The sequence below is a fragment of the Hipposideros armiger genome, unplaced genomic scaffold, assembly GCF_001890085.2.
Source record: "Hipposideros armiger isolate ML-2016 unplaced genomic scaffold, ASM189008v1 scaffold_8, whole genome shotgun sequence".
NCBI lineage: Eukaryota > Metazoa > Chordata > Mammalia > Chiroptera > Hipposideridae > Hipposideros > Hipposideros armiger.
The window spans coordinates 1,839,008-1,865,293 of record NW_017731358.1 but is presented as its reverse complement, the minus strand read 5'-3'; the positions used below and the strand labels follow the sequence as shown (position 1 = coordinate 1,865,293).

At 34.4% G+C, this 26,286-nt stretch overlaps 1 protein-coding gene across 1 annotated transcript; it reads left to right on the top strand.

The window, feature by feature from the left end:
- On the top strand, positions 1-25,066 carry PPP1R2 (protein phosphatase 1 regulatory inhibitor subunit 2). The gene is made up of 6 exons (XM_019651403.1): positions 1-433; positions 11,622-11,729; positions 15,261-15,338; positions 15,890-15,984; positions 20,429-20,599; positions 22,627-25,066. The coding sequence occupies exons 1-6, from the start codon at positions 312-314 to the stop codon at positions 22,671-22,673; spliced, it is 621 nt and encodes a 206-aa protein (XP_019506948.1). The 5' UTR covers positions 1-311; the 3' UTR covers positions 22,674-25,066.
- Positions 25,067-26,286: the final 1,220 nt, after the last annotated feature.

Genomic DNA, 26,286 nt, shown 5'->3' with positions numbered 1-26,286 from the left:
CCCGCTTGGCTTTGGCGTCGGCGTCGCTCCGGCGCTGGGGCGCTAGGCCGGTTTCTCTCCGCGGGCCGCGGATAAAGTACCAGTGGCCCGGGCGCGTCGCCAGTCGCGCGCCGTCGGCCAGACGCCAGAGCGTCGGGATCGTTGTGTTGTGACAACGACGCCGGTAGCGGTCTTTGCGACAGCAGGTGCGGCTGCTTTAGCCCCAAGCGGGCTCGGCGGTTGCCTGGCGAGTCTCTGCTCGCACCCAGCCCTTTCTTTCCTGGACCCGACGCCAAGCAGCGACACTGAGTCGACCGCCGGAGCGTCGGGCAATGGCGGCCTCGACGGCCTCTCATCGGCCCATCAAGGGGATCCTGAAGAACAAGAACTCTACGACTTCCTCTGTGGTGGCCTCGGCCGAACAGCCCGGCAGGAGTGTCGACGAAGAACTGAGGTGAGCGTCTCGAGGGATGGCCGCTCTTCTCCCGGGTCGGCCTGGGAAGCCCCTCCATCCCGGCCCGAGCGGCCTTGCCCTCCCTGCGCCTCCGTTACCTACCCGGACCCCGAGCGCGGGCTGGCGGGCAAGGCGGTTGCGTGGATTTGGCTCTGGCGCCGCTCGGGTCTCCTTCCTCCGGCCAGGCTGAGGAGTGGAGTGATTTTAAAGAAGGCAGGAGCTATGAAGTGTTTTCTCTCTCTTTTTTAAATCTGTACGCATATATAATTTTTAAAACATACATCGTGACCTTTCAGTTTTCGGAGATTGGAAACATTAAAGAATCAAATTGAAGTTTCAAGGCTTCACCTGTTAGCTTTTATTATTTCTTAAGCTCGTATCCGAGGTATCTAAAATTCTGCAATAATTATTTTCTTGACTTGGGAACCCTTGGCTTGGGAATTCTAGTCTCAAGCTAAGAGACCCCTCCAAAAATGAGAAAATTTCTCCATTCTTTTAATTGTCTTTTTTCCACGGTCATTCCTTTATACGTGAACATTATCAAAAGCATCATGCCACACTCACTGTCTTTCTTAGGTCCTGGTTTGTCATATCTGCACCTAAGAGGAACCAAAAGTTTCCGGGCCTTTGATCTATATTTAATGAGAGCTACTTATTGCTAACTATTTTTGCATCTGCAAGGAGCCTTTAAGTGCTTTCTGGTCTTTGCTCTTCTTGTAAGATACATTTAAGCTCAGAACAGTTCAGAAAGTAGCAACTGAAAATGATCCAGTGATAATTTAGTTGCTGCAGCATATGCGCAGGTATTCATGTAAAAAGATGTTGACCCAGAGCATTGTGTGTAATAGTAAATAATTTGAAACAATCCAAGGCCCATTAATAAGACTTGTGAAATATTAATTAAGGTACATTTGTATAATGGAACAACATACCAGCCTTTAAAAAAGAAGGTGTTTATGCACAGAGAAAGATATCTAAGGTGCAATGCTTAATGAAAAAAAGTTGCAATACAGTATATATAGTGTAAAATATGCCCCTGGGTTAGCAGTGCTGGAGGGCTTGGTATAAGATACTAAAACTATAAGGACTCTGCATTCTGGAAATAAGGCTTAAGAAAAATTATCATTGCAATCTAAAATCATAGAGCTAAAATGAGGATGTTCAGCAAAACTTAGAATATTGGAACTAGGGCACACCTGTTTAAAGGATCATTTTAAGACTATAAAAGGAGCTACTACTTGGTGATGGTAAATTTATGGGGATTTGTGTTACCTTGAAGAAAACATAAGTAGGATCACAGCTTAGACTCATGACCTTGGGGTTGCAAAGGACCTTAGTTTATCTAGCAGTTCCCCCCTCCCACTCTTTCTGATGCTTTGACTCTTACATTCTCTAACAGTTTTCCATTCTTTATTTGGGATAAGCTGCTTCAAATGGGAATGGGGGATGGTCAGTGGTTGTAGGTCACAGGATTGAGAAAACAATATCACCAGAACATAGCTAGCTGTAAGAGGAAGACCAACATAATTTAAAAACAAAACAAACTGTATAAGACTATTATGCAGTTTCAGGGTATTCAGCAGAGGTATGGTTCTCACTGGCATTTATGTTATTTAGCTATTCTCTAGTGTGAGCTGCTTTTTGGTCATCTACCAAGTGGTTTATAACTTTCTTCTACTTTCCACTGCTTCCTTCTACTTATTCTCAACTTTGTGGTAAAATCCAGAGGCCCTACCCTATATAGGTTTGGCCTCTCTCCCTATAATTGTCTGGCATTTATCTCCACGTTTTTCTGCCTCGAAAGCCACTATGCTAGACCGATTCACCTACACAGGGTTTCTCCTTATGTAGCAGCTGTTAGCAAAGGAGATTTCACAAGGGGCCCTTTGCAAGATGGGTAACTTTGATTGACTTGTCTGGTTAGAGGATTATAGTCCTGCCTTTAAAGGGAACTACCAAGCCCTAATTAATTGATTTATGTAGTAAAGGGGATGGGCTTTTTATGATCAGTGTTATATGACTAAAGTAAAGAAAGTAATTCTGTTGATAATACAGTTGACCCTTGAACAACATGGGTTTGAACTGTGTGGGGTTTTTTTTCAATAAATACTGTACATATATTTTCATATGATTTTCTTAACATTTTTTCCTCTAGTTTACTGTAAGAATACAGTATGTAATACATAACACAAAATACGGGTTGATTGTTTATATTATTGGTAAGGCTTCTTTCTGTTCATGGTAAGCTGTTGTTTTGGGGGAGTTGGCTCCCCAGCATTAGCATTGTTCAAAAGGTCAACTATACAATATACATTGTTGGTATGTATTTATGTCACAGCTCATGCAAACAGCATTAGTGACTTTATGAGAGCCTCTTTGAACAAAAACAATAAAAGTACAGTTAAACATGTGTGGAACAAACTTTGTAATGTTTAATTTAAGTACAACCAATATTTCTCCTTTCATATAAAAGGAATGAAAATAAATAGTTCTTTCAGTTACAATGCACTTAAAATTCAGAAACTAATAAGTGTAGTGTAATGGTCTAACTTTAAGTGTTGGAACAGAGTATAAAGCAAAAGAATCTCATATTAATATAAAAATGTCCAGGAATCTAAGGCAGTTCTGGTTATTCTCGGTAGTTATAGTCTATAAAGTCACCACAAACACTGAGTTAGTGAATACTAAATCATTGTTCCTAGGGGAAATGCAGAGTTAGGTTCCTGCAAGCCTTTGGCCACATTTTCATTAACCAATCAGTATATAACCTTTGTAAAATTAATATTTCTGTTTAAAGGTATCTGGTTTTATATATTGTTGATTCATTCACATTGAACACATGGCCAGCAGCAGCACTGTCACTCATACCTAAATGAAGTTTATCTAACACATAGTTTCTCCATAAGGCACATCCCAACCTTCTTGCATTTAGGAACACCAGACAGTACTTCAGCACTACACTCGGGAGCCATTTTAAACAGTGAATTCACCAACAAAAAGCACATAAAAGCAATTACATGGTACTAAATAGACTGCAAATAGGACATTTATTTACAGTCAGAGCTGAAACTAGAAGGTAAAGCATCTCCTTCTTTAACCTCAGCTGGGAAGGTGCCTCAGGAAACTCAAATTTTTCCCTGCTCTAGGCATGTCTTTGAGAGACAGAAGGTGCCTCTGAGCATTGATTTTGGAGTTACAGGTAAATTTTAGCAAGTAAGGTTATTTGTAAGTTCAGAATCTGCGAATAACCATACCATTTATTAGTGTCTTTATCATGTAAAATGCAGTGGTAGTTTCGTTTTTCTGCATATACCACTTCTTCCCCAAACCATCAGTTGTGAGAAGATGTCATTTAACATAACATTTTATTTAGCAAAAGGAGATGTTACCAGGGGACTTTTTTTTAAGGCCAGAAGTTGAGTTGTCTTATTCCAGTGGTCTCTGAACTTTTTGATTGTGCATCTTTTTAGTAGGAAAAAATTCGAATGTGTTTGTTTATATATGTGTGTATATATATATATGTGTGTGTGTGTGTGTGTGTGTGTGTATATGAGATACTATCTTACGGCTAAATACACACTTAAAGTGAGGTTCATATAATGCCATATTTCATATAGTCTTTAGAATTTTTTTATACGGTTCTTGTCAGACCATCTTTTTTTTATGTATCTGTGCTGCTATTTTTTTATTGTTCCCTTTATACTTTGTATTTGTACTATTATCTTCGATGAGTGATTTCTTCAGGTACCATTTGTCAGGTACCATTAAAAATTGATAGAATCTATAAATCCACATAATTAGGTATGGATAAATCTCAGTACATTGCAAAACAGTGTTCAAATAGAACTCCACTGTTATCGCCTATGATGGGGGAATTTCTATTCTTTCAGAATACCTTGAATATAGTACATAAGTTGTGAAAGTCTAATGTAACAGATCTAGTGAGTTAGTATGTGCATTTCATCAAAAACAAGACACCATTGATTTTTAGCTGTACCATGATTTTATGTACCACCAAGAAAGAAAGAAAAATACTGCCAGTTACAAGATGCCATCCATTTTAAGATATGTTGTTTTCAGAGATACTAAAATGAGAAAAATGTGCTTGTGGAATTGTTGAAAATATATTAAATGTTACTAAAGCTATCATATGAGAAGTGTCGAGGCTAGTGATTAATCAGGGACCAGATTGCCTGGGTTCAGGTCCTGTCTGCTTATTAGTTCTGTGACTTCCAGTGAGTTATTCATTATATCCTAGTTTAAGTATTAAATAAGTTAGTAAATGTAAAGTATTTAAACCAGTACCTTCCCCTCAAATGTTAGTCGTATTCTAGGAAATAAATATAAAAGTCTAATTTTTCCCATATCTCAATGTATTACACAATATGCTTTGGAATCACTGTGTTCAAATTCTGTAGTAGTCTTAGGTAACGTAGGCAAATTCTGTGTGAAAAAATTGTGCTTGAATTAATTTCCTTTAAAATAATTTTATATAAGCATTCTTCAACTTTGCCTTTTTCTGCCTCTAAAGGGATATGGCATATAGTCAAAGGTTTACTGAGTAAAATTTTCCAAAAGTGATGTTTTGTTTACTAATTGCTTTTGTGTAAATGTGTCAAGCTTCAAAACTTGTACTTTGTCAACCTACTTAAGTTAAATCTTCATTTAAAGAGAGAACCATTTCTTGAAATGCACAATTAAAGTTGGACATCTTGAAGCAAAACCCTGCTTTCCACTCCAGCGTGGCTAAAACTATCAGGTGAGCAAATTACAGGCAACAAGAAGTATGAGTAGGTCTTTGAGATGGCATCATATGAACTATCAGAGTGAAAGTGAGAAGCGGTGACTCTCTGGACCAGATTTAGGCTGCAGGAAAACCAGTCATCCAAGAGTGAGGGAGGAACCTGAAACCAACAGGTACTTTCACCCTCGCAACAGATCTGCAGTATAAGTGGTGGTGGCCCTGTTTTTTTTTCTAAGTGGAGATAATGACCCGAAGGTCACAGGAACAGTTCCTGATAGTGTTGGGGTTAAACTCAAGTTCTCTCCTTGGGTTTTGTTACTCCGCAACTAATGTTAATTCTACCAAAACTTTAGAGATGCCAATTTCCATATCCAGTGTACTCTGCTGAGTTTCCTCTACTTCACTACTTTCCACCTAAGAATTCTAGCATTCTTTGGAACCTATTGTGTTATGTCCTTATTTAAATTTGTGTTTTTGTAAAATATTGTTAAATTCTTTGGATCTGAATAATTCTAAGGATTTCCTTTTCTCTTAGTATTGTGTTGAAGTAGTGAAGCTTTGAACAAATAAAACTTTAATTCTGTTTATGGTGGAAAGTAAATGGCAAACAAATTGGGAAAAACTTGGGTTATATATAATGTTATATATAATGTGGTTTATACCTTATATATAATTTTGGGTTACATGTAATGTGGATTAAACCTCTTATAAACTTATAAGAAGTTTTCAATAGATAGACAAAGGATGTAAACATAATTCATACAAGAAAAGTATTTTTTTCATATTATTTATTAGGTAATAAGCAAAGAAACACACAGCAGCTTTTAAATACCAATTTATACCTACCTGTTCAGGTGGAAAACACACACACACACACACACACACACACACACACACACACACACACAAATACCCAATCCTGGCAAAATTTTGGTAATTATTGGGGACATTACAAATAGTCCTTTTTAAAAAAATCTATATAACAACATGAAGTGAACTATAAAGCTCTTGATAAATTTTAACCCAGATATGCCTCTCCTAGCAAATTATCCTAAAAACATCATTGAATAGAATATGCACAAATATGTTCATTTCTGCTTTATTTTAAATAGTAAAACCTTGGATTCAAGGTGAGTAGTTTATTATTGAATATTTTGTAGTTATGGAAAGGTAAGGACTAGAAAATGCAAGCAGCTTATGATAAAATACATATACTGATATGAAAGCTATCAGTATATGTATTTTTTATAAATACTGTTTGTATTGTTTTATATACACATACTATGTGTATTTTTATATATACTGATAGCTTATATATTTTTCGTCTATATTATACAGAGTAGAAAGAATATGCAGACATCAAAGTTGTTAATGGGTTTGGGTGCCGGGATTGTGATTTTTAAATTTTATCCTTAATTTTAAGAAAATGGCATTTCTGCTTGTATCCTACAGTTCTTTTTCTTTTATCATTAGCTCACAAAACAGATTTACAAGGTATTTGGGTTTCTCCACTCCCCCCATTAGAGATAACCTTTTAAATTCCAAAGGTCCATCTTCTTTATTCTATCCTAAGCAGTAATGATGAGAAATTGTTATTTTTAATTCAATTTTGTTAACATCATTTGGGAAATAACTTGTTTTACTTTGAGGTTAGGAAGCACCCAACAAGGTCATTAATATGTGTTTATTTTTAAAATATTTATTGTAATGTGATACACATACAGAAAATTAAATATAATTTCACAGCTTAAGAAATTATTATAGGGCCGACCGAGTGACATGTTGGTTGAGTTGGCTTGGGACGCCAGCTCTGAGCAGCAGGGCCCCAGTTCGAATCCCACATGAGGCCCAGTGACACTGTGCCCTCTACAGCCAAGATGGTGAACAACAGCTAAACCTGGAGCTGGGCTGCCGTGAGTCGCCGATGATGGCATAGGCTGCAGCCTCTGCTGCAGTGAGCTGCCGAGAGCTACCAAGAGTGGCTGGCAGCCAGCATGAGCGGGCTGTCCAATGGCTGGTGATTGATCTGCCTTAGCCGGGAAGAACACAATGATCACAATACCAACATGGGCCAGTGAAGCAAAGTCCTCCACAGCTAGACTGAAGAACAAAAGGACAGCAACTTGTCTGTTTCCCTTCCCCGATTCCCCAATGCTGTTCCCCTCCCCCAATTCCCCAATAAAATCTTAAAAAAAAAAGAAAAATTATTATAAAGCAAACACCTCTGTAACCACTATCCTGGTGAAGAAAAGGAATGTTTCTATTTACCTCAGAAATGTCTCCTGCCCTTTCCTATCAGTCTCCTCCCTCCTCCCTGTAACATAACCATTATCCTGACTTCTGTGGCAAACAAACTGGGAAATCATTTTAAGTATGCATCCCTACACATTTTCATTTTGCCTGTTTTTGAACTTTATACAAATAGAGATATGCTAGTTTTCTTTTACAGTATCTTTAACAGGAAATCTTAATTGGGCTGTCCATTAATATAGGTTTTATGAAACTTTTATCTGTGCTTTTCTGTTTCTGACTGGGACTTAACTGGCTGTCATTTCAGAGGTATTGTATATCAGGAGGGAACATTTAGTTACCAGATCATGGGCCTCACTTTTATTAATTGCTGTCTTCACAAAATTAATTTATCTTAAAACTTGAATATATTTCTTTCATTATCCTTCTAATTAGAAGCTTCTTGATCTTTTCTGCTATCTAAATCTTTAGCAGTGTATGTCTTTTCACTGTGAATCTTATATAGAATATGACCATGAACAGATCTAATCATTTGCTTTCTAAATTTACAGAAATTTGTAGATAATAGAACTATTTAGCAAAATAAAATGTCTGAAACGGTAGATTTAGTCAAATAGAAAACTGATGCTTTTTAGAAAAACTCATTCTGAAGCAGATATTAAATATTTCAAAATCATTTAAATTTTAAGTCTTGCAGGGCAAAGGTAGAAAACATTCAGTACAAAAGCAATTTAAATCTTTTCCAAGTGCCTTATCTCAAACCATTCTCTACAGTGTGCTAAGTGATACCTAGTTTTAGGATTTTTAACCCAAAACTTTAGATTTTAAAATCATAAAAACTCCTTATATTTGCATGGTGCTTTTATAATTTGGTTTCATGGACAGTATTTGAGTTGATTTTCTCAACAATTCTGTATCGTAAGAAAGACTGTTCTTAAATCTTTATTTTATTATAATTTCAATGTAGAGTAAATGTGGGCCAAGAGAGGATGTTTGTTGGACTTGCCTAGTCACAGCACTAGTGAAGGGTAATTGGAACATGAATCTTAAACATCTGTCTCCCAGTTAAATTTTTGTTGTTTTTTTCCTGCCACAAGACCAACTATTACTATGGTAGGTAAGTCAGAAATTAGGCATCTAAAGAAATAAATATTATAAAGCAAGTTCTATTTACCTAGTCTATTTCAATCAAAAATATTTTTTTTAATACTAGCAGTATTTAAATATGATTGGTTGAAAATTCAAGTGAGTTCGATGCTGAATGAATAAAAAAGCAGTTCTTTAAAGAAGAAATCTTGTTTCTGTGTTTATGACCTATATATCTTAATTTTGTGCTTATTGTAAGCTTTTAAGATTTTTACTATTTCATGGTGAAGAGACAGTAGGCAACTCCTGACTATTTGGGGGGTGGGGGTAGGGAGTGGGAATTGTAGTCACCTGTGGAGTATATATCTGGGCCAGCCTTTGCCTCTTAATAAAACAAAGGAAGGCTTGAAAGGAAGCTGCCTGGCAGAGAGGTCTTTGATATCCTTTTTAATGAGTAGATAAGGATTTGTAATTAAGGTATTTAATTATTGAGCACCTTAGTAGTTGTATAAATATTTTGTTGAATGGATATTAATGTATGTTCATAAAGCACTTCTAAAGCATTTCTATTTCTCTTAAGTAGATTTATCCCATATGATCTGAGTACAGTAGTCCCCTCTTATTTATGATTTCACTTTCCACAGTTTTAGTTACCCACAGTCCAAAAACATTGAACGAAAAATTCCAGAAATAAACAATTCATAAGTTTTAAGTTGCACAGCATTCTGAGTAGTTGATGAAATCATGGTGTGAATCATCTTTTTGTCTAATGTATCTACAGTGTGTATACTACCTGCCCATTAGTTACTTAGTAGCCCTTTGGTTATCAGATTGACTGTCAGTATCACAGTGCTTTTGTTCAAGTAATCCTTATATAGTAGCCTAATGCTGTTTCACAATGTCTATGCCATTCACTTCACCTCATATCATAAGGTGAGTGCAATAAGATATTTTGAGAGAGACCACATTCACATAACTTTTATCACAGTATGCTGTATAATTGTTCTATTTTATTGTTAATCTCCTACTGTGCCTAATTATAAATTAAAATTTATCATAGGTATGTATGTATAGGAAAAAACAGCATGAGATATGATTAAAAAATACAATGAATGTTTAAATTTTTTTAAGTTTATTACAGTAAAAGACATGTTGCCATTAATCCCCCTCAAAATACTTCCCCTCGCTTGGAACACATTTATCCCATCGTTCTTGCCACTTTCTGAAACAGTTCTAGAAGTCTTCTTTTGTGAGTGTCTTTAGTTGTGTGATCGTGGCTGCCTTGATGTCCTGAATTGATTGAAAACATGTAACTTTTATGGTCATTTTGACTTGGAGGAAGAACCAGAAGTCACACAGTGCCAGATCTGGTGATTAAGGTGGATGAGGACACACTGTAATGTTTTTATTTGGCAGAAATTGCCATACCAGAGTGATGTGTGACATGGAGCCTTTCTGTTGTGATCAAAATATACGGTGAACACTGCTGCCAAGTGCCATCCAACAGAAAAGCAGAGATCTTCAGTATGGGAAGCAGCATGGCAAACCTTAGTAACAGTGTGTGACAAGTTTCAACTTGTTTGGTGCAGTCAGTAGGGTGTGAGCTACAGTTAAGAGAAGGTTTTTAAAGTGTGCGTATATCATCCTCCACCATGACTACGCTCTGTGTCTCACATCGCTTCTGGTATGCTTCTGGTATACGACAGTTTCTGTCAAATAAAAACATTATGGTGTTCCCTCGTCCACCTTATTCACCAGATCTGGCACGTGATTTCTGGCTCTTCCCCAAAGTCAAAATGATTCAGGACACCAAGGCAGCCAGGACAGAGCAACTAAAGACACTGATGAAAAAGGATTTGCAGAACTGCTTCAGAAAGTGGCAAGAACAATGGGAAAAGTGTGTTTGAAACGGCAGGGGGGGAGGGAGGGTATTTTGAGGAGAATTAATGGCACTGTGTCTGACTTTAATAATTTTTTTTTAAACATTCACCATATTGTTTGATCAGACTTTGTATATATATAGGGTTCAGTATTATCCAGTTTCGGGCATCCACTGGGGGTCTTGGAATGTATCCTCCACAGATAAGGGGGCACTGCTCTATACCATTTCTTGGCAAACCCTTACTTTTCTAGATTTAAAAAAACGCTGAGCTGTAATTTTACTTTTTAGTAACCTAAATATTTAGTGGTATATGAATTTAATGAGGTTTTCCCTATAGTTTTTATGTTCTGATTCTCTTGATTGTTATGGATATCGCTGAAAAATTTAGGCCAAGGAAATAGTCCTGTTACGTTTTTATCAAAGTGTTAACTAATATATAGTAGATAAAAAAGTCTTAACTACTGACATCAAACGATGTATAAATTTCAATTTTTGCTGTTATTCTGTAGACCATATGAAGACTAAGCATATCATAATGTAATACTATTTTGAATGCCTGGCGAAAATTCTGAATAATGTGTTTTTTTAATATGTGGGTACTATTTTCTAAAATATTTACTGATATTTTATTATAATTAGTTATGGCTTTTACACTAAGCCATTTTAAAAAAAAATTATTTTCTTGCCTTATATTTCAGTTTGGCTCATTTTTTTTTTTTAACTATTGGGGAACACAGTGTTTTTCCCAGGACCCATCAGCTCCAAGTCAAATTGTTGTCCTTCAATCTTAGTTGTGGAGGGTGCAGCTCAGCTCCAAGTCCAGTCACCATTGGCAGTGTGGGGGGCGCAGCCCACCATCCCATATGGGAGTTGAACCAGCACCCTTCTTGTTAAGAGGACATGCTCTAACCAACTGAGCCATCCGGCTGCCCCCTGGCAGCTCAGCTCAAGTCATTGTCTTCAACTTAGTTGGAGAGGGCGCAGCTCACTGGCCCATGTGGGAATCGAACCAGCAACCCTGTTAGAGCTCGCGCTCTAACCAACTGAGCCACCTGGCCACCCCCCATCCCCCCACCCCCCAGTCAGTTTTTATTTCAAGAAAGATGTAAAAATAGAAGTTAGCAGTCAAATAGAAATTGAAATGTGTGATGTGGATGTTTGTGAATTTTAAATGTGCACATTTTTAATCTTTTACTGCACTGAAGAAAAATTCTTTTTAATTTTAGTAAAAAATCCCAGAAGTGGGATGAAATGAACATCCTGGCGACATATCACCCAGCAGACAAAGACTATGGTTTAATGAAAATAGATGAACCGAGCACTCCTTACCATAGGTAATGTTTTGTAGACATCATTCCTTTTAAGACGTGTTTACATCTTGCATTTGACATGAACTTCTGGAGAATGGCTAATTTGAATTTGTGTTTGTTTTTATATTTGTTACTGGAGAACTAATTAATTACCCAACTGCCTATTTTTGTGTAATGATATAAGTAATATGGAACTTTAAAATTATGGGATTCATTTTGTACATTATAATTGTAGTAGTAAATGTTTATTTGCTGCACTTCAGTGGTCTCTAGCTGCTAATGGTGCACACAGGCTAGTGACTCTTGCCTTCCTTAAAATAACCTATTTGTAAAAAGGAAGATGAGGATTGGGCTTGTTTGCTTCCTAAGTAGAAATCAGGGTTATTCATTCTCTTTGTAGAAAAGGATAACTTCACCGATAGTAACTTTTTAAACCCATTGGAAGACAATTAGTCATTACTACTGTTTGATGTCCTTGTTTTTGAACTTAGATAATATTGTAGTTCAGATAATTGCATTGTGAATGTTGACAATTTGAGTCTTCCAGAATTTTTAAATGGATTTTAAAATAATAGTGTATGGCAGTGATTCGTATAAAGACAAAAATAATGCACCAATAAGCATTATGAAAAGATGGAGTTGTAAAAAAACTAGAAATACCCAATTCAGATCACACCATCACTTGTATTGAAAAAAATAAAGATTTCCAGAACTGAAGTATTTTGTCATTGAAGTAAGACTTCGTACTCGTAAATACAGAAGTTATTGTTAAAATAGAGTTAAGAAATTCTGTTTTAAATCAGTGGATGAAAACTTTGGAAGAAGATACGTTGAGATAACTTGATATTAGTAAAAACAAGAATAAACTTGAATATTGTGGCAAGGGTAGAAAGAAATAATGAAATAGGTCCAGATACTAACATTCCAATATTAATAAACTTGAGGGAAGAAATAGACATATCATTTACAAAAAGTTTGTATCCTTGTTTTTCTCCTAATTGCATGCATATACTTTAAAGCATCTTAAAACTTTTATTATACCAGAAGCCAAAATCAGGGCTTTCTTCCTTTTCAATAAAGGTAGTAGACAGCCCTTACTTATTTTTGTTGGTTGGAGATAACCTACCTTAAAAGTTAAGATGAAACATGATTCAAAAAAGTAGCTGTAGCCATTATTTTTAGATTTTATATTTAAAATATAATAAATGGCAGATATTTGATGTTGCTTTGTTTCTCTCTTTGCCTTACCTATTCTTCTTTTGAGAGTCTCTAAAGTTATTTGGTCCCTAAGTGATTGAGGCTATATGTATGTATAGATATATATGCTAGGCTTTTATCAATTCAGTGCTCAGTTTTACCAGTTTCTTTCATGGCTTTTTTTTTTTTAAGAGTTTTATTTAACAGAAGAAGATACTTTTTATAGAAAGATCATGTTATACTACCTAAGCATCTCACACTAGTATAACAAAAAGTTATTGCTTTTATATACATAAATGCACACAGACACATATAATTCATCTGTAAATTTTATAATATAACCTAGAATTTTCTATAGAACAATTGTACAAATTGATAGATTATTTTACCCTACTCTGCTTAATTATATACAATAATGTAAATTAGTTTATGTCAACTTCCCTTGTATAAAAAGAGCATTATCTAAACTATAGTACTTATTTAACTTGTCCCTTTAATCAAGAACGGTATAAACCAGTGCCTTGAGAATTAAAGATGTCTGTTTTCACAATTAAATGAGCAAATTTTTCATTAGGGGGTAGATTAGGAAAGCTAAATAGCTTTTAAACTTCCTCAATTAGGTCTTTAGGATCCAATTTTGTTATTTTTACCTAACCTTATGTCTGCATAGATCATTTGTCTCCACCTTGAGGATGATGTACCAATACATATTCTAAAACCAGACAACAGGGTTATTTTTTTTTTTGCATTATTTGTTTCCTTCAACCAGTGGAATAATCAAAGTACATACAGGTATTTTTATTTTTTCAGATGATTCAAGCTTTCGATATTTATCTTCATGGTCACAGTAGTGTAATTTTTAAAAATCAGTTGAAGGCTTTTTTTGATTGGTACTATACTTTTAAATATTTGCATTGAATAAAAACTAAAATTAAATTTCAAAGACAACAACAGAGCTTTAAATATTGGGTTGTCGGAAAAGTCATGATGTATTTTGTCTATGTTTTTCAAAGGTCATTTATTTATATAAAGGACAAAGATCAGTCAGTGATATTTTGCCCCTTTTGTTCGATAACCTTTTGCCATCTTTCACTGAGCTTCATAATTCCTTGATCCTAAAAGGACCTGTCTTTATTTGCGAAAAACTGAACAAGGTGCTGATTTATAGCCTCATCTGAATTAAATGTTACATCATGCAAAGAATTTTGAAGAGAGTGGAACAAGTGGAAGTCTGATGGCGCAAGGTCAGGCGAGTGTGGTGGGTGTGGCAACACATCTCATCCAAGTTCCAATAATTTTTGACGGGTGATCAAACTTGTGTGTGGTCTCGCATTGTCGCGATGGAACACAACTCCTTTACAATTAACAAGCTCTGGACGTTTCTGGATGATGGATTCATTCAAACTATCCAATTGCCCATAGTACATATTCGAATTGATTGTTTGGTTCCTTGGTAGGAGCTGGAAAAACACGACACCTTTAAAATCCCACCACACTGAGAGCATAACTTTCCTCTGATGAATGTCTGCTTTCGATGTTGTTTGAGGTGAATCATCACGTCAGGACCAAGACCGTTTGCACACCACATTGTTGTGAACAATCCACTTCTGATCACCAGTTATAAGTCGCTTCAAAAAAAGGATTGTTTTCCTCACGTTTAATGAACATATTGCAGATGTTTATACATGCCATCAAATGAACTTCTTTGAGTTCTTATGGAACCCAAATATCGAGCTTGCTTACGTATCCCAGCTTCTTCAGGTCGTCATGAACGCTTGAATGATGGATGTTCAACGTTTCTGCAGTCTCTCATGTTGTGGAACATGGGTTTGACTCAATCAATGCCTTTATTTTGTCGCCATCAACCTCATTGGGCCTCCCTAATCAAGGAGCGTCATTGAGATCAAAATCACCAGCATGGAATTTCGTGAACCATCATTTGCACTGACGTTCTTGTAGAGCATTGTCACCATAAACTTGATGCAACTTTTCACAAGCTTGACACGCATTCTTCCCTTTATGGAAGTAAAACAGTAAAATATGGCAAAAGTGCAGTTTGGTCTTTCATCTTCAACTTGTTGTAAAATCTCCAAAACTCAACCAAATTGCTCAGTTTTTGTTTAGAATGAAGCTAGAACTGTCAGCTGTCAAATGATATAGCAATAACATAGCTGAGAATGACTCTAGTACTTCCAAAAATGAACTAGTGCCATCTGGTGCAAACATGCGTCATGACTTTACCGACAACCTAACACGTTGATATTTTAACTAAGTCAATAGAATTATGTTTACCTTGTTTCTCTGCTTGAAAAATTATAGTTCAGGTATTAAATAATTATAATCTGCTTATCATTCTAGTATGGTAGGTGATGATGAAGATGCATTGAGTGATTCAGAAGCCAATGAAGCCCTAACCCCAGACATGTTAGCTAAGAAGTAAGTACTGATGACTCTAAAGCATTTTCACTTATGCTGTTTTTAATTGTGCAGAGTTAAAGGCATTTTACTTTATTTTTACAAGTGTAAATAAAAAGCATGTGCAAAGTTTTCTGGATTTTTCATAACAACTTTTATAGTCTTGTTTGTAGGTTAAAATCAAGGTATGCAGGTGGCAGAAAGATTAAAATATCAGAACCTAGTATGCAGATTCTCTGTGTCAGTTCCTTGTGGGTTTTTTTGTTTTGTTTTGTTTTTTAATATCCTGCCTCCTGGGTTTTGAAAATGGAAGTGAGAAAGGCAAAACTAAATGAATTCCTAAACAAAAAAACTCCATTCCTGTGCTCTTGTTGATTTGTCACCCTCCAGTTTTCTTGTTGTTTATTAATTTCTACACCTGTGCCCACTCTCTTGCTTTTTATTTTTTTTGCCAGGTGATAACTAGTATATTAATAATCTTTAAAGATTTTTATGAGACTCAAAAGTTGAAGTTACCTAACTAATAGAAAAATATTACAGTGTTGATTTCTTTATAAATGATTGTTGTTTAGATTAGCTGCTGCTGAAGGCTCAGAGCCAAAGTATCGGGTTCATGAAGAAGAAAGCAGTGAAGATGAGGACAGTGACCTCTCACCTGAAGAACAAGGTAGTTTCTTTTCCACTTTCAGCATTATGCTAATAATTTTTGCTAAAATGAATCCATTATTTGGAAGATTATCAAATGGTTTTCCTTTTTGGGTAATGGTTGGTGGGAGATTAGGGAGCAACATTTTAAAATTCAGATTCTACTTGTGTGGGTTTATTGTATAACAGCTTTTCTCCCCCTGAGTTCAAGAATTTGGGCAAATATTACCATCTTTAAAGTAATTATTCGTGTTTCTGTCTTTGTACCTTTTTTTAGAACCTGTTATAGAGTGGATACTCATATTTATTAAATTAATGCTTTCAAAGTCATTGAGTGTTTGGATAGTTTTAAAGTGGATAGAAATAAAAGCTAATTTCCCATTTCCTTGTGCCTTTTCTGTTTTAAGACAGTGGTAAAATGTAACAAATGAACCAAGATAGTCAGACATAGTGTGAAAATTTTTATTAGGTTCCATCAAGCAAAAAACAGTTGTGTCATAGGAAAGGAGTGAAGATAGCCTCACAAGAAGGATGGAAGAGGCTCGTGTAGCCCTTACAGCACATAGACAGTCAAGGCATTGCTATCTGCTCATGGTTTGTTTTTACAAGCAACAGTGGTTATCTGTGGAGGTAAGGAGAGAAGGAAGACATTTCACCTTGTTGCTTTTTATCCTTTTTGAACCATGTGAATATAAAATATTCTTAGGAGTTAAAAATTGTTTATATAGTTTATTTTCAACTATTTTTAAAAGGAAAAACCAAGCCAATATATGAGGGGGGGGGGGAATGCAAGAAAAACACACACATCCTCACAGAAAAAGAAAGAAAAGAGTAGTTGTGTACTTGAAGCTTTGAACTGTGGGGACTACCTATACTGTAAAGAAGTTCAGAAACTTCTTCAGAAACTAGGATTCCGAATATTTGCTAGTTAACCGTTAGAATCTTTGTCATATCTAGCTGCTAAGGTATAATTTGCTGTTCCTTCCTATCATCTTCAGAATACAGCTTATTCAATGAAACTGTGATGGTCTGAGCCTAACTGTTGTACAAGAGAGATATTTTACATATAGCAGTCTCAAATTACATTGTATCTCTTCAACCCAAATGACTTCCTGACTTATTTTACTGGAGTATACCCCCAAAAGTCCCTTGCAAAGAGTTTCAAATTGAAATTCTGTCTAGAGCTTGTTTCTTCATTTTTCTGTAAAAACATGATCTATTGATAACAGGGAATTAATTTATTATTAACCTATACTGACAATTTTCATTAAGGGGTTTTTCTAAAATTGTAATTCCATGAATTAGCCAGCAGGGGGAACCATTGACTAGTTAAAATTTCACAAGCTCAGTTCCCACTAGTAGAATTACTGATGCTTATGTATAGATGTTTATTGCTTTTAAACAAATTACATGTCTGAAAATCCTTGTTTATTGACAGAAATTTTTAGAAAAAATTATCCTATAACTGATAGCATAACAATTAAGATATTGGCTATATAGTCAGACAGATCTAAGTTTGAACCCCAAGTATGTCACTTGTCTAATTTGTTTAATTTCTCTGAGCCTTGGTTTCCCCATTTCTAAATTGGGAGCTATAAAAATATTTAGAGTCATTGGTGCGTATTAGATTAGATAAAGAATTTAAAGCACTTAGCACTGATTCTTGGCATATTGTAAGTGCTCAGTAAATATTAACTGTTGATAACTTAAAATAATTGGTATATTCTCCATTATATCATTTGTAAAATAGTAAAAGAAAATATAAAAAGGACAATTTACTTGTCTAGTCCACATGGTTAAGTGATTATTATTAGAGCTGGGCCTGAAACAATGTTCTTGTACTATTTGCACTATGTTCTAGAATATAAAGATTATAAATAAAAGGAATATAAATATTCAAAGAAGATTGAGACCACTTGTATTAGCAGCTTTTTAAGAAATGAATATATTGCATGTTTTTAAATTATATAATAAATTTTGAGTTCCAAAACTATACTGTAACAAGCAAAACCAAGTTCAGTATCTCTTAGAATTAAAAAGAAATAATTTTTTGGACTATAAATATAATTCACAAAAGAGAAATACCATAATATCAACTCTTAGGAATAAGAAACTGCAAATTAAAACAGTATCATATGGTAGCTTTCTTTCCTTTCAGATCAACAAAGATTTAAAAGAATGACAATTTCTTTTTTGGTGTGAATGGAGAAATAGGTGACTCACACACTATTGGTGGGCATGACAAGTGAGTTGGCTTTTATGTAGTGCAGTATGGCAATAAATGAGCCAAAAACTTTTTTTGAAATGACATCCTTTGATCTAGCAATTCAGTTTCCCAGGGTTTAATTCCAGTGTTTTTAAAACACTTTTGACCATGTCCCACTCAATATACATGTAGACTTGTATATAAAATTACAAATATAAAAATTACACAAGAGTACTCACTTTTATTGTATGTGATATGTTTCAGTTTATTCTGTTTTATTTCACTTTTTTAAAATGCTGGTTGTGACTACTCACTAAAGAGTCATGAGGCACAGTTTGAAAAACCACTAGTTAATAATGAGAAAATAATAGAACAAATGCACAAAATGTATGCGTATTACATCATAAAAACATTGAAAATAAAAAGGGGAATTTAGAAATTTTTGGTCAAGAATAGAAGATTAAATTATAACTCGATACTTTGTAACCATTTTAAAATTATAAATCTGTTACGTACATAGAATTTTACTGTGTTATATATTTTATTGTCTAAACTCTGGATTGTTTTAAGTTGAAAGAAAGGGTCACTATTATAGTTCCATCAGACAATAGGCATAATAAACAGACTTCCTGGAAAATACTGGGACTTATGGTCATCCTAATTGTATAGTAAGTGAAAAGAACAACATATAAAACAATATATGATTTGTTGTGAAAATTTTTAGGGTAAAATCTAGAGTGAAAATATTAATGGTAATTTCTGAGTGAGGAAATTAAGAGTGATTTTACGTTTCTACCATGGACTTGTGTTACTTTGTAATGAGAAAAAGTGTTAACCATTTTAGTAAATTTATCTCATATTGGAGGCAATTAGAACCATTGTTTTGTTGTTTTAATAATTGGCTTGTATATCATCTGTATACTTGAAAGGCATAACTAAAATTTTAATCATGAGGATTTGGTCTTTTTATTGGTCTCTTTTTAAAAAAAATTCACTTCTTTCTACAATATGGTACTCTCAAAGAGTAAAACAAATCAGAAAAGTACTTTTATATGTAAAGAAGGAGAAAGATGCCTGGCCATCTTGGTATTCTCAAACAAATGCTTATGGGATGCTGAAATGGATGTTGGTCTCAGAACTTTTCTGAAAAGTGGTGAGTAGTGAGGTGAACTGTACATGCCAGTTTTTAAAACATAAGTTTAAGTATAGATAATGATAATAATTTAGCGGGAATTAGAGGACATTGAGAAAGTACTTTCAATAGCCTTATTCTGAGAGATTTCTATTTCTCTATGCCTTTTTGGCATTAAAATATTTTTATGAATACCATAATAAAACTATGGTGAATGAATTTTAATGTTCCTGTTTGACAAAATAAACAAGTGACAATTTTATATCAGCCCCCCCTTTTTTGTTTTTTAAAATCTTAGAATTATTTCTTCATAAATAGTTGATCTTTAAAATGCTGTTAATAAAATATGAACAACTGTGTTGATTTGCTGCTCGTTTAATGTTTCTATGGTAAGGACTATAAATGAAAGAATAGTCTAGAATCACTTCAGTATTCCTTATAACAGGTTTTTCTTAAAATTACTTTGGGAATGAGGTTATGTTTTTAGCCAGCAATGTTTTAAATCATAGCAATTTCTTAATGAATCATAAGAATTTTTTAAAGGAATTTTTTCTTAATTATAAAAATAGAAAACTTGAAAATATTAAAATTACCCCATAGTTCCTTGACCAAGAATTAACCACTCTTAATTGTGGAGTCTTAATTTCTCTGTGTGTTTGTATGCATGCACATACACACGTCTTTGTATATCAAATTTGTATATAATACTCATCAATTTGTACTCTGACTTTCTATATATGTGTGTGTGTTATAGCTTGCTTTTTTTTTTCCCCATTCAACTTTTTCTGGAAATTTTTTTCTATGCCTTGAAGTTTTCTTCACAAATATAACTACTAATGGCTTTATTCCTATAATCCAATTAAGATGTACTTGAACCATCTAAAACAGAGGTTAACAAACTTTTTCTGTGAAGGACCAGATAGTAAATACTTTAGGTTTTGTGGGCCATATGGTCTCTGTTACAATTATTCTACTTTGCCAGTAAGCACAAAAGCAACCTTAAGCATTACAAAAACAGATGAGCTCCAATATGTGTTCCAATAATACTTTATTTACCAGCAGACCCAGGCTGTAGTTTGCCAGTCCTTGAGCTAAAGACTTCCCAAACCTATTTTTTGTATCTTATAGAAAAAAAGCGACAGTTTGAGATGAAACGGAAGCTTCACTACAATGAAGGACTAAATATTAAATTAGCAAGGCAATTAATTTCAAAAGACCTAAATGATGATGAGGAGGAAGATGAAGAAATGTCAGATACGGCAGCTGGAGAAAGCATGAATACAGAAGAATCAAATCAAGGTTAGATGTTTCAGAAATATCATTGAGAATCTTGTGATCCTTTGTGCCTAAATAATGTACTTTGTTTTGCTTTAAACTTTTGAAGAATCTCAGAACATTTTGCTGCGATTAATTATGCCAGAAGTTGCTAAAATTTCAACCCCTGTGGCCAGTTTCAAATAATACGGTTTTTATGCCCAGAATTGATTTAAAACCATATATGTTATATGGCTGTTTTTTGTGTGTGTTTTTTTGGTTTACTTGGCTTCAAGCAGTGATGTTTGTCTTTATATTAAGCTGTATTTTGTTTTTAATGTTTGGATTCTGTTTTATCTGTCATAATCTAAATTAAGGTTGAAACTTTAAAAAAAAACACGTTTTTAATATGGAAGATTTGTTTTAACATCCTTTCAGGTACAAAGTTAATCATATCTTTCCAATGTTGATTCTTTTGACTGTTGGATTGACAAGTTATTTGGCTTATTTTTGTTTTTGTTTTGTTTTTTAAGTCTCAGACAACCCACCCCTGCAGCCCACCAAACTGTTGATCAGTCATAGAAAACAGATTTTACTTATTTATTTTTAATCAACTATGGTTTTGGTATTCAGTGAAGGTGAATCTTCTGTACCACCAATGCAGATTTTGTGCCCATTTATCTACTCTTTGTACTTGCAAACTGATGCTTTTCAATGGAGATGTAACTTACTTTATTTGTTGTGCCTTAGATGGCTAACTAAGTCTTAGGAAAATAAATAACTATTATATTATTGTTTTGGTGAGACTGTATGAAATATAAGTGATTTCATGATAGAAGCTAATGACTGTCTTCTTATAATGTCAGGATTACAGTATTTTTTATTATTCCATATTAGGCTTTAGCCTTTCATACAATTTGTTTTATACATCATTTCATTTCCATTTTATTCACCATAGTCTATTTAGCTTATATTTAACTTGAACAAAATTTATTTTGAATAATTATTGTTATAGGTCTCTATTTTCCTCTTTTAAAATTTATTATCCATTTTTAGTTGACGTATCTTCTAATTGGTGTTTGTTTCCCATTTACCTACATCTTGGTGATTTATTTTGATGTATTCAAAGTAAATGTTTCTTTGATTGTAGTAAGTCTTAATCAATTTCTACTCTGACTTTCAATATCAATTCTTAGTGACTCTGGACAAGCACTGGGAATGCCCTTCATTTGCCACTGGAAATTTGTAGCAGCACCACTGTGCCCAAGGTTAAAGGGATTTCTTTTTTAAGCCACAGCTTCTAAAAAATAGCTCTGGCCTTTTGATATCTCTACTTGTAACATTAGATTTCACACATTTAGTACATAAATATATTTTTTTGTTTAAAGATAATGATTAAAAATTTGTGTTAGCTCAGTGCCTGATTTCTCTTCAGTGGAGATGAAGTATTCCCTACATAGAAGTATATTGTACTTAGCTTCATAAAGTCCACAAGGATAGAAAAGACTACATAAGACATAGGGGAAAAAGTTCCTTATTTATCCTCTACCCATTTTAATTCCTTAAAAAATCTTACCAGCTGTTAAAAACTCCAGGTTCTGTGGAACCCATTACTTTTTCAGGATTCTCATTCTTTTCCCTCACTCCCAACCCCTGTCTGTTGCCACTTATTTTATTACTGTTTTTATAAAAAGAAAATTGGCATGTTTAGACTGTGAGGAAATATTTTATAATTTTGATATCATAAATACAAATCTTTCTATAGCTTTGGATTATTTGAATTGTAGTAAACTCAGCTATCCGCCTGTGATTTAGTCACAGAAATGTTCAGTGGGAAACCTATTTGTCCTGTCATCAAGTAGATTTTCCTGTTCTGCTCTTTAGAATATTTAGGGAGTATGCACATTCTTAGTATCAGACTAATCTGCCTACATGAAATATACCTTATTGTTTTTTAGATCCTTATATTTGTTTGTCATTCATGGCAGTGGAAGAGAACTTTAGCTCAGGTAGTTCCAAGGTTTGCAATACACAGCAAACAAAATTATGTTGACTTTCTTTTATCTTTGCAGGATCTACTACAAGTGACCAACTGCAAAATAAATCACAGAGTTCATAGAAGAGATTTGTTCAACACTGTAATTGTCAGATACAAACTCTGTTACTATACTATACCGCTTCTTGTTCTCTACAATTCATGACTTAAGTACCAAAATGCATACCAGTTATATGTTGCCAAGAATTAAATAACTTTAGAGACTAATTAGACTGAAAATGCCTAATTGATACATATATTCTCATGCCTAGTACTTCACCACAAATACAGCATACTATCAGTCCAAAACTGCATTACTTTTGTAAGAACACTGGTTAGTTTGTATAAGATATATAGCTTTTTATGCTTTAGAGGTTAAACTATCTTGGGGATGGGAAAAGGATCTAATTTATTTTCTTCACATCTTGATGTGATAACTCTTATAAATTTTTTTTTAATCAAAATCCAATTGGAACAAAAGATTATATAGGGATAAATATTCAGTCTGAAAAGTATTTTAACACATCTTCAACTTGGTTTGTCTGTGTAATTGAAAAAGGATTATAAGAGTCACTATTGCCATTTTCTGGCCTACTACCTTTAAAATTCTTTTTGAGTTTCATTATGTTTACAAGGAAAGGATTGAACTTTTTCTCACCAGAACTAGCTTTTTTCACAAATTATCAGGTTAAATTTGCACTAATGTCTGCTTTTTTTTTTTTTTTTTGTATGCTCTATGGGCAGACTTCAGATCAGTTTTTTTAATAAATATAATTTTAATATAGCCTCAGCATTCCCTTTATATACCTATCTTAACCACCTGCCTTTGTTTCTTACTCCTTTTCACATATGATACGCACACAATCCTTTACCTTTATTAGAGGATTATAAAGATTATCATGACATTAGGAACTCTTCCTTATCTCACATATTCTTTCATTTGCTGCAACAATGAAAATCTTATTTTGACTGTCAATCCCCATTTTTTCTTCTACTACATGGAAAAAATAGATTGAATAGCAGTAGTACTATAGACAGGAAAAACAATTCAACTGCAGAATTTCTACTCCTCTCTGATTTATAGCTTGCTAATTAAATTGCTATTAGTTTATTGTTTGACTTAATTAAAACTTAGGAAACAACTGAGGTTTTTTTGCATGATGAGAGAATTGTGTGTAACCAGTGATATGATGATAGTTCCTGAATGTATAAACAGAAGTAATCCTGAACACTTTTTGATTTAAAATCTTTAATCCCTGCTTTAAGGGAATATGATAATGTATACTATGACAAATGTACTTTATTCTTCTAATACAGTAAGATTGAGATTTTTTTCCTGAAACGCAGGCAATGCAGTTCCTGTGTACCTTGGTTTAGTGATAGTTTCATTTCTAGTCAATTATTTGTATCTTAATTTTTTGTTAGTACAGAAAGAATCCATTATATGAACAGACTTTTTAAATCATTTCTATATATTGTATATATGAAATGGCTTTTATTGAACAGCTTATCTTCTCCTTACAAGTTTATGGAAATATCAGTATGTCAAAATAAATAAAAAGTGGGAGAATTCTTTGCTGTTAGAAGAAGGTTTTTATTATTTTGAATGTCTTTTTTAAACGAGATCCAATCAAAGCACTTCTGAACTGCAGGTGTAGTATTCTATCTAAAACATGTTAGCTAGTAATAACACAAAACAGTGTTTATCTCTGCTTCTTGAATTTAGAATGTTGAGGTATTCTTACCTGTTTAAACACGCTTGGGGGGGGGGTTTGTATTCATATATGTATTTATATGTTCATGAACACAGACCTGTGTTTTTGGTTTTCTCATTTTGAGTTCTTAGAAAGTATCCACATACTCTTTATTTGTAGAAATAGCTGCTGTACAGTGAAGAAAAGGTAAGACCTTTAACAACTGATTCCTTTGATGTTTTCTACAAACTATTTCTTGAAACTTCAATCATAGGCAAACTCATTTCTCATTTCAGGAAGTGTAGATAGTTATCTCGGGAGTAAGACATGGAAAATACCATGCTCAGTGGGAATTTAGGTAGTCGAATATAACTGAGTAAAACTGTTTTCATCAAGTCATGAATTTCTAATTGACATGGTATTGGACAATAAAAACAATGAACCTTTATGATTCAAGTTAGATTTTCCTTTGGAGAAGGTTATCTGTCAATGTTCAGTTGTAGCCTAGCAAAGGTAGATTTTACATTCTACTTTTTAATATCACTTTCTCTGCTTAACTCTTTTGGTGTCACCTTTTCTGTTCATGTGTTTTGTCTGAAACTCAGCAGTAAAGCTCTTTAAAATCTGAGACATATAATGGTATAAATGGATTGTTTAAGTAAGAATAACTTTAAATTGAAAATTAAAGCAAAGTGCCCTTTTCCCCTAGACTTTTATTTTGTTTACATTTTTCCCTTTAAATAGGTACACTAAACATTGTAATAAAATATAGTAATATGACAATTGCCTGTCTGTGGATTTTAATTTCTTGCTACCCGGCTTGTTCCATTGGCCAAGTGTTTTGGATACCAAGAGACGATCTTGGAATACATTGTGGCAGGGTAGTTTGTTTAGTTGTGATAGAAATGATAACAAGAGATACAATTTTAGGGAAACCTTTTATTTGCTCTTGTCCAGCACATTGCTAGATATCTAATATATAATCTTGAAGCCAACCATGCAAAGCAGTTATTCTTATCGACACTGTATAAATGAGGAAAATGGTCTTGGCCAAGTTATTCAGTCTCAGTGTCCCATCCATGCTTAATTACAGGGTTCAATTCCAGATCTAACTATAAATTTCATGCTGTTTATTTATGCTTTTTAATTCTTTTTTCTTTTTTTTAAAGATTTTATTGGGGAATTGGGGAAGGGTAACAGCCAAGTTGTCCTTCAGTCTTAGTTGTGGAGGGCGCAGCTAGCTCAGCTACAAGTCCAGTCGCCATCCGGCTGCTTGTCGGCAGTTCAGAGCAGCTCAGCTCAAGGTGCCGTGTTCAATCTTAGTTGTGGGTGGGAATAGCCCACCATCCTATGCAGGAGTCGAACTGGTAACCTTGTTTTTAGGAGCACGTGCTCTCACCAGCTGAGCCATCGTGCCACCTGTTGGCAGCCCAGTAGCAGCTCAGCTTGGCCGCAGCTCACTGGCCCACGTGGGAATCGTATCGGCGACCCTGTTGCTCAAAGATCGCGCTTTTAACCAACAGCGGCACTTGGTCAGCCCAATCCATGCTTATTTAGATAGAGAAAATTCTCTCAGTTTAGAAGTAGCACCTTACAAATAAACTTTATTTGGGTTATTGATACACATCCTGTGCTTTAGGAGTAACATTTCTTAGGTGTTTGAGTTTTTGTTTTTTATTTTAATTTGGAAATTATTTTGTTTTGAGGGTTAAATGCCACCTAGAAAAATCTCAAAAACACAAACATTCAGTGGCTGGAGATGTCTGAATGCATGTGATTTGTTTGCATTCTGCAAGTTTCTTTCTAAGCAGGATGTTTCAAACTCAGTACATGATTTCTTTCATAGGATCAGTGTTATAAAGTACATACCAATCTAGCTTATAAAAACTAACATATGCCCAAACCATCATTTCCCAGTGTATTCCATGAAGCCCTCAATCCCACAGTATGTTCCATGAAAAGTAGTCCATGAGCATATACGCTTTGCACATGCTATATATTCA

Bases quoted from the DNA above. Each gene is read 5' to 3' on its own strand.
- PPP1R2 (XM_019651403.1), top strand. From the start codon at position 312: ATGGCGGCCTCGACGGCCTCTCATCGGCCCATCAAGGGGATCCTGAAG. The intron at 11,730-15,260 runs GTAATGTTTTGT...TTATCATTCTAG, and splicing joins CCGAGCACTCCTTACCATAG to TATGGTAGGTGATGATGAAG. The intron at 15,339-15,889 runs GTAAGTACTGAT...ATTGTTGTTTAG, and splicing joins CCAGACATGTTAGCTAAGAA to ATTAGCTGCTGCTGAAGGCT.